The 8,146-nt window shown below is 41.6% G+C and overlaps 2 protein-coding genes across 2 annotated transcripts; both read right to left on the minus strand.

Moving 5' to 3' along the window:
* Window positions 1–309: 309 nt before the first annotated feature.
* On the minus strand, window positions 310–2,229 carry LOC121967987 (exocyst complex component EXO70H1-like). The gene has a single exon (XM_042518514.1). The coding sequence runs from the start codon at window positions 2,201–2,203 to the stop codon at window positions 374–376; it is 1,830 nt and encodes a 609-aa protein (XP_042374448.1). The 5' UTR covers window positions 2,204–2,229; the 3' UTR covers window positions 310–373.
* Window positions 2,230–5,110: 2,881 nt separating this feature from the next.
* Window positions 5,111–8,139, minus strand: LOC122055298. Its single transcript, XM_042616665.1, has 3 exons — window positions 6,644–8,139; window positions 6,043–6,223; window positions 5,111–5,963 (listed from the first exon to the last, which is right to left on the minus strand). The coding sequence occupies exons 1-3, from the start codon at window positions 8,132–8,134 to the stop codon at window positions 5,326–5,328; spliced, it is 2,310 nt and encodes a 769-aa protein (XP_042472599.1). The 5' UTR covers window positions 8,135–8,139; the 3' UTR covers window positions 5,111–5,325.
* Between the last annotated feature and the right edge of the window lie 7 nt (window positions 8,140–8,146).

Raw genomic sequence — 8,146 nt, forward strand, 5'->3', positions numbered from 1 at the left:
GCCAATCTTAGAAGAATAAAGAGGGAATTTCCAGCAGAATCTTGCATTGTGAGAGGTGTACGATATTATCATCAACATAACGCTTAACAGCTCTTTATTGATTACATGATACTATTGTTCAATACTTTTAAATAATCTTTGGCGGGGCGCTGGGACGAACTTTTGTCATAATACTTTTAAATAATATATCATCCAACTTTAGTTTTTTAGGGAGTTTATTATTATTTGTAAAATTATTTTTAGAATGTAATCTAATTTTTAATTATTTTATGTAAATTCCATTACAATTTATTAGTGACAAATAATACATTGATTCTAGGAAAAAGAATCAGTCGTTGAATTCCCATGCTCGTTACCAGCAACGGCCTAGATCTTATAGGGACCTGGATGATGCTTCGGACCGGGATGAACGGGACTCCGAACCGAGCTGAGAACTCGAGAACGAACCGGAACCAGCTTCGTCGGAACCTGAGAAGAGCTCCGCGAGCCGCTGGCGCACAATCTCGGGCGACAACTTCGCTGCCTCGCCCTCCTCCTCCGCCGCCTTCCACCGCTGGTAGAACCCCCGATACGCCGGCAGCACCATTTCCCTCACTGCCTCCCTCACCTCTTCCCTCATCCCCGCGTCCGCTACCACCCACCCGGCCTGCGCGGCGCACGTCGCCTCCACCGCCGCCACGAATGCCCGCATCTGTACCCGCGCCACTCCGGCGCCGACATCCACCGCCGGAACCTCCGCTGCTACCTTCCCCCACGACACCCTTTCGTAATCCTCTGTATGCCTCCTCGCTTTCGCGGCGTTCCGCGCCAACCACTCCTCGCCTAATAAACCCCTCAGCCGGCAGTGGCGGATCATGTTCACGATGTACTGGAGGTTGTTCGCCAGGAAAAGGTATGATTGGCCTGCATGCCGGTACGCCGCCGCCTTGCCGTCGAGCTTGCAGAGGAGCGCCAGAATCAGCAACGCCAACCGACCGGCGATCCCCGATCGATTACCGGAGGAGGAGGAGGACGAGGAGGAGGAGGAAGAAGAAAACGAGGATAAGGACGCAAGCGACGGCGCCCCTGTCTTCTCCGCCGCCGATGCAGAGTCCGACGCATCGAAAAAGAAATTCGGGTGGAGAGTAGATTTTTGAAATGGGAACTCCGCGTAGATCTCTGCGAGGGTGGAATCGTGGTCGGCGAGCTTGGAGATGTAATCCATCGTGCGACGAGTGAGCGGGTGAATCCCGCCGCCCGGAGCAATCATCTTGGAATGCTCCTTGTGTACCTCCGCCTCGAACTCAGCGAGCGTATCGCGGACGAACTCGGCCAGTTTAGCGAGCGATGCTAGGGCTTGGTCCCGGACAGTGAGCGTGGACACGAACGAGAACACCGGCTTAATTTCCGGCAACAGCTCCGAGACGGCTTCGTGGAGCTCCAGGATCCGGAAAATCCTCTCCGTTGACCGTTTGGATTTCGCCACCAGCTCTGGGAAACGGAAGAACTCCCTCGCCGCCTCTCCGACGATATCGACGAACACGGCTTCTCTTACGTTGTCGAAGCCGGAGAAGACGTGGTCCAAGAGCATCCTCTCTCCGGCGAACAGGGCGGTGACGGCCACACGCGAAGCGGCGATCCAAGATCGTATTTTTATCTCGAGCAGCGTCCAATCGAGCTTGTGGACATGCGAATTAGGCGCCGGCCGTTCGAATCCAAGGCGGTAGAGGTCCTCGTCGACGACCGACTTCCGGATGATCTTGTAAACCCGGACGCACTCCTTGCCGTACCCGACGGAGATCATGGTCTCGGCAATGGCTCGGAGGTCGGCTACGGCGATGGCCGCCTCACCATCGACCTCCTCCTCCTGCTCCTCCTCCTCCTCCGCGTCGTCGGAGACGCTGGATCGGGTGGAGGAGCGGATGGAGAGGGACTCGGGGTCGAGGCGGTCGCGGTTGGCCGCAAGGATCTGATAGAACTCCTTCTCGAGGCGGTCCATGGCGCACTGCAACACCGTTTGTCCTCTTACCAGTGCCGGTTTGGACGCCGGCGAATCGCCGGCGGAGACAACGAACAGCATGTATCTATGGACGCTACGGACGGCGGCGAGGAACTCGCGTGCCTCCGCGCGATCATCACGGAACAAAGAGGTAATCTTGGCGTCCGGGCGCCACTGGGTCACTATAGCCTCCGCCGCCTCCTCCGCCGCCATGTACTCCGCCATCAGCGCATCCGAGGAAGCCTGCTGCAGAGGCCGAGGAGACGCTGCCGGCGACGGGCTGCCGCTATGGTGGTGGTGGTGGTGGTGGTGGTGGTAAAGCAGCCGACCGAAGGAGGAGGAGTAAGGCAAGAAGCTCCTCAACCCCTTCCTCGTCATGCTTGTTTAATCTGTTTCTAAGCTTCAGTGCAGACCATCATAGTATTTATAGACGACTCTATCTACAGCAGCAGCAGCAGTATCAACCGCTATTTTATTCGTGGAATGCTTCAATTGAACAAGAATGCAAGTTTTCAAATTTAAAAATAATTTTTTTATTTTAAAAAAAAAAAAACTCCTGTCTCTCTCGCTCTCTCTGATTCTGGAAACAGGAACACGTTGGTTAGCTCCACTCTCCCGAGTTGTTGGAGATTCCGGTTTGACCGTTGCAATTATTAAAAAAATTGTCAGAGCACGCCACAAGCCTCGCTTTCTGTTGAAATATATGGGGAGATGAGATCGTTCGTTATCTGGGACTGGGGCAACCGAGTCTTCTCGACTGCGGACCAGGCAAAACAAAGTAGAAAAGTAGTGACCAAGGGAAGCTACCTGGAATCCAGATCCTTTACTTTCAGAATTAAATTAATCTGGCCAAATTTAAATTATATAAAATAAAAGGAAAAAAGCTAGTGAAGGTAAGTAACTATGTTTTTTTTTTAAAAAAAAAAAACTAGAGTAATTTATTGGCCAACAGACAACCACACCTTCACTAAAGATTGAAAAATTATTTATCTAATTTATATGGAGCGCTTCTGGGTCCTTCGTCGTAAATATATTTTAATTTATCTGAATGATCGATTTTTCAATCATTTTAGAACATCCATAACACTAATGTGTTATAATATACATCACCTCATCAAAAGATATGGGATCCACTGCCACATACTCATTATAACAATATATCTTTTTCATTCACATTCCTTTTAACATTAATATAGACTCCACCATCCACTTATTCATCCCTTTTATTAATTTTTTAAATAATATTAAAAAATTTATAATTTAAAAAAGAAAAAAATATTTAAAAAATTAAGAGAGAGGGTGTTAAAGGGGTTCAAATCTTTGAACACCCTCTCTCCTCTCTCTTGTGAATGAGTATTATAATACCCACTCATAATGGAGAGGGGTGTTAAATTAATATTATAACACTCATTTAATACCCCTAGATACTCTTAGTACTATAAATTAACTGAATTTATTATTTTTTTAATTATTTATCTAATTCAGTCAAATAATATAATGTTATATTGTTTTTTCACTTTAATTTATATAAAATGCTGGCAACCAAATTAAATTTGATTATTTTAATTTTATATATATATAAAAGTCAAACTAGCATAGTTTGAACATTACGCATTTAATTCCTCTAAGTCAAGAGTCTACCTACTGTAGATGAGGTCAAGCATGTCTTATCTAGTGGAGGTATATCTACTTGTTTATTTTTACTCAGTCAATTATAAGGGCACTTGAGCTTATTATTATGATAACAACTAAAAGCTATACCTCTTCTTTTTTTTTTTTTTTTTTTTTTTTTTTTTTTTAAGAAAATTGAGATGGATTTCTTTTAGTCTTATTTGTGATAAGAAAAATGAGATTGTACGTGTTGAGTATACAGGTCACAAGTAGTTGGTGAGATAAATCTTAGGTCATTAATTTTTAAAAATCGATTCTTGATCATTACGTCAAAAATGTCATGTGCCTATCGTCTACGCTACGTCTTAAAAACTACGATTAGATATATAAAACATCTATATTTCGAAGAGAGAGAGAGAAAAAAAGAAATAATACGAGAGCATTTTGAACACTTCTAGATCAGAAGTAACAACAAAGACTCTACACTTGTTAACAATTCTTACATTTGAAGTCACCATCTATAGAGCACTAACAAACAAAACATGTCTAAATAATTAAAATCTCCAAGTCATCGATCATACAACATATACAAAAACAGATCCCAACGTATGGCCGTGGGACTTTGAAGACGTACTTATAGAAATTAAATATAAATTGATTGCAGAGTTAAACTAACTCCCAAACTTGTGGTGTTCTTCCAAACTTATGGCGTTCTTCCAGACAAAATCAAGTCTAACAAAGAAAAAATGAGGATTGCTGTTTGGTTGATCGATCAGCATAGAGAAGATTCTACCTCGAGTTTCCATGCACAAACAAAGTAAACAGAAGGGACCAAAATAAAAACAAAGAATTTGTGTGCGTGTATTAATTAAACTATTTTATTTTTAAATTATTCTCTGATATATAAGAATCAATTAATTGAATTGTATGTGTTCTAAGTGACTAATTGTCATTAATAAGTGACTCTTCGATGAGGAGTTTTGAGGCTTAACGACTAATAACGTAGAAAAATATATTAATTAATTGGATATATTGCATATGTATGAATCTAGATAGATACGTTATGGTTCCCACGGGCTGGATCAGTTGGTAGGGTGCTTGGACGCTTTCATCGAAGGCTGTAGGGTCGAGGGTCATCAGCTACACACGGGCATAAAACTTCGGTGTGCTGTGCTTAAATTCCACTCGACCCCCAGTCATCCTTTCCGCCCAGCTTAATCATGATTTATTCCCTCTCGATATTTATAAGGCCGGATTCAGGAACCGCTAAGGTGACAATTCTACCTTTTTTACATTATAGATACGTTACGTCATTTCATGCCTCTGGGCTGATATCAAAATTCTTACTCTATCTCTCATATTCTTCATTTCTCCTCATTTTCAAGGCCGTGGGGCCCCGGGAGTATAGCCCAGTCAAATATTGAGTGTTAAATATTTTTTTTATTTTTCTGTGAGAATTTAGTGTTAAAGTTGAAAATTTTACATATTTATGACTGACGCATAGTCTTCGTCTCACCTCCAATGAAGTTAAATTTTATTGCTCAAACAGGTGGAGATAGCAGATCTATTTTGAGGCCATGAGACCAAAATTACAGACTAGATTTTCTAGACATTGCTCCTAAACATTTAGCATTTGCTGGTAAATTAGAGAGGTAACTAGGATGGATTGTTGATTAGTGTAGAACCTGCACATAAGTAGCTAGCTCGATGAAAATGAAACCTCCAGCACCAAATTGTCATAAGAGAAGCTCACTGACAAGTTCCTCCAACAGATCAGCATTCAGCAACCTCTCCATTTCTATCCCGACGACATTGACATCAACTTTCCAGCCAAGCCATCCTGGCTCGAGGATCATCTTTTCCTGACTGCATTGTATCTCTTTCCTTTGCTTCACCACAATTTGCCATAGTGTTTCAACAAGACTTTCACTGTTATATGTTGGCAGGCATAGCTTTGATGTGGGCATCCCAGGGCAAACATCTGAGTATGAACTAGTAACTAAACCCACTAGATTACAACTTACGACATCAAACAGCAATTTGCGTTCTGATCTTGACCATGAAGAAATTCCATCGTAACTCTTCTCGAGCTTATCGAAAACACATTGGTCAAAAGCAAATCCGAGACAGCAGCACTCTTTTATGAGTTTGTCATCATGGACACTTTGAATACCTGTCTCCAAAAGTATGTCAACTAGGTATGTGAAGTCTCTATCATCAACATCTTTGAATCTTACTTCATGTAAATCCCCTAGAGGTAGAAGTTCACAATCGCCTGCTGCACAATCTTCATCACTCAGCACAAGAACCTGACTTTCCTCTGCACATGTAGCGCCTGAGTCCATTTTTAGACGTTGAAGTTGAATTCGGAGTTCTGCATTTCAGCCAAACTAGTTAATATATACAAACTATAAAATTCAGGAGAAGAAAATCAGTTGCAGATTTAGACTTGCCTTTAAGATCTGCACTTAATCTGTGAAAGCAACCTGAGCTATAAGTTTCATCTTCCAATGGAGTCTCTAGAACTGAGACTGGACTAGGCTGTTCAAGGTCGTTGGAGCTTAGAGGTTGTGATTTTGCAACATTTGAGTCAGATGGAAGCGATTTCCCATGAGGATGACCACTTGGTTTTTCCTGGAGAGAAGAATTTGCATTTTAAAAATTTATAGTCATACATGTTATAATAGCATAAACGTATGAATCTGATTTAAAAACTCATGAAACCATAAATGAGTCTTTTTCTTGGAGTAGTTGAAGATATGAAATGAGGTTCTAAAAATTAGAAGAAAAAAAAACAGAAAAAAAAAAACTTAAAAGAGTGTATGTTTGTAACAAACTATCAAGTGTCAAGTGATGGCTGTGAAAGTGTAAAGACACATGATAGTACTTTCTGTGCATCTAAATATAATATATCCAAGACATGTCTGCTGCATATCTGTTTGATAATATAAAAGGAGTGAATCTCTAAATCGCTGTAAAATTATAATATTTCTTAGAAATAATTATATTTATTAAAGAAAATTTTACCAAAGAACTAAAATGGAAGAGGGGCACCTGAAGTATTATATCCTTAACATAACCATATCCATTGTCTAGTGGAACATGAAATGCAGACTTCATTGCGTGCTCCTCCTGAGTAGTCAAATGCCATACCTCATCTCCAGGTATAGAAATGAAAGTACTATCATTTAGCTGATATCTCTTGGTGATGGCATGATTAGTAATTGCAGTATTTAAGTTAGTCTTGGTGACAAGATCTTTTGCATGAATTCTCTTTCTAAGTCCTGAGTTGACATGGATCTCCCGTTCAGATGCCATATTTTCCTCTGCAACATAGCCAGCCAGTTGATAGTTGTAGTTTTGATGTTCGGATTGTTTAGCTGTTGGTAATTCAGCGGTGCTACTACCAACGCTTTTTCTGTCTTCATATTTTGGACTACATGAAGCTGGAAGTGAATTGGATCTTGGAGAAAATATGGAGCTCCCATATCTTGGGGAATCTTCTCTGCTAATACCCAATTGAAAGCTCCAGCTACGAAGAATTTCATCTCTAGATAAAGTTTCCAATGATATATTTTCACTATGTAAAAAATCTGCAGAAAACCTTGGAGTCTCTTTCTCAGATAGTTCAAGAACTTCACCATGCGTGCTTGAGCATCGAGAAATAAGCCCCAAGTTCTGAAATTGTTGGGTCACATTCCCTCTCTCCAAATAGTGGTGGTTTGGATCCTCCATGCCCACACAATATTTAGTTGAAGCCATAGATAATGAGCTTAATCTAGTTCTCCAATTCCCACAAGGGTCTGCAGAATCAGGAAGCTTTGTGATGCCTAGCATCGTCAATGAGTCCCCATCTCCAGTGTACTCAGCAACTGGAGGGCTAAAATCCAATTTGCTAAGTCTACTCCTGCTGTGCCTCATCTTTCTAGTGATCCTTCTGTAGTTTTCTTCTGCATCATTTACCATGTGACCAGTTTCTTCCTTGTCACAGAACTCCTGAGCTCTAGATGCTGCAATTTTTTTGTCTTTTTTGGAATCAAACCAGAGGTTATCGTGGTCTAAAAAATTAGCGTCTGGTACCTTTTGTGCTTTCTCCAGGATTGGTTTCAAGATAACAATATGAGCAGGATGAACAGCAGGTTTGGATCTGCCCCTCTGTGGTGCAAATGGATTATATGGAAGAGAACCCGTGTCTTCTTCAACGTGGCATTTTTTAGGTCTTGCTTCATGTGTCTTACAAGAGCCTGTGATTTCCTGATGCATATAAGTAAACCTATTGTTACTTTTTTCTGTTCTGGATGACCTGTAACCAATTTTATTCCTCCCATTCTCAGTCCTGCATTTAGATGGTTTTAGTATTGTGATCTTACTTTGATGAGATAACTGTGCATGTTTCAGATCTTGAAGATGCTTTGCAAATAAAGAGTTGGAATCTTGGAGAAGTTCCAGAAAAAGATCCCTGCTTGAATCTGAAATTCCAAATGCACCATTGAGTTCTTTAGATTTGTGAAACAATTCAATGGGTGATTGCCTATTTATATCCATAAATTTACCCCT

The sequence above is a fragment of the Zingiber officinale genome, chromosome 3B, assembly GCF_018446385.1.
Source record: "Zingiber officinale cultivar Zhangliang chromosome 3B, Zo_v1.1, whole genome shotgun sequence".
In the NCBI taxonomy this organism is placed as follows: domain Eukaryota; kingdom Viridiplantae; phylum Streptophyta; class Magnoliopsida; order Zingiberales; family Zingiberaceae; genus Zingiber; species Zingiber officinale.

Excerpts from the sequence above, each read along its gene's own strand:
- LOC121967987 (XM_042518514.1), bottom strand. The coding sequence starts at position 2,203 with ATGGCGGAGTACATGGCGGCGGAGGAGGCGGCGGAGGCTATAGTGACC.
- LOC122055298 (XM_042616665.1), bottom strand. The coding sequence starts at position 8,134 with ATGGATATAAATAGGCAATCACCCATTGAATTGTTTCACAAATCTAAA. Across the intron at positions 6,224-6,643 it reads TTAAGGATATAATACTTCAG|GAAAAACCAAGTGGTCATCC; the intron begins GTGCCCCTCTTC and ends TCTTCTCTCCAG. Across the intron at positions 5,964-6,042 it reads ATTAAGTGCAGATCTTAAAG|AACTCCGAATTCAACTTCAA; the intron begins GCAAGTCTAAAT and ends GCTGAAATGCAG.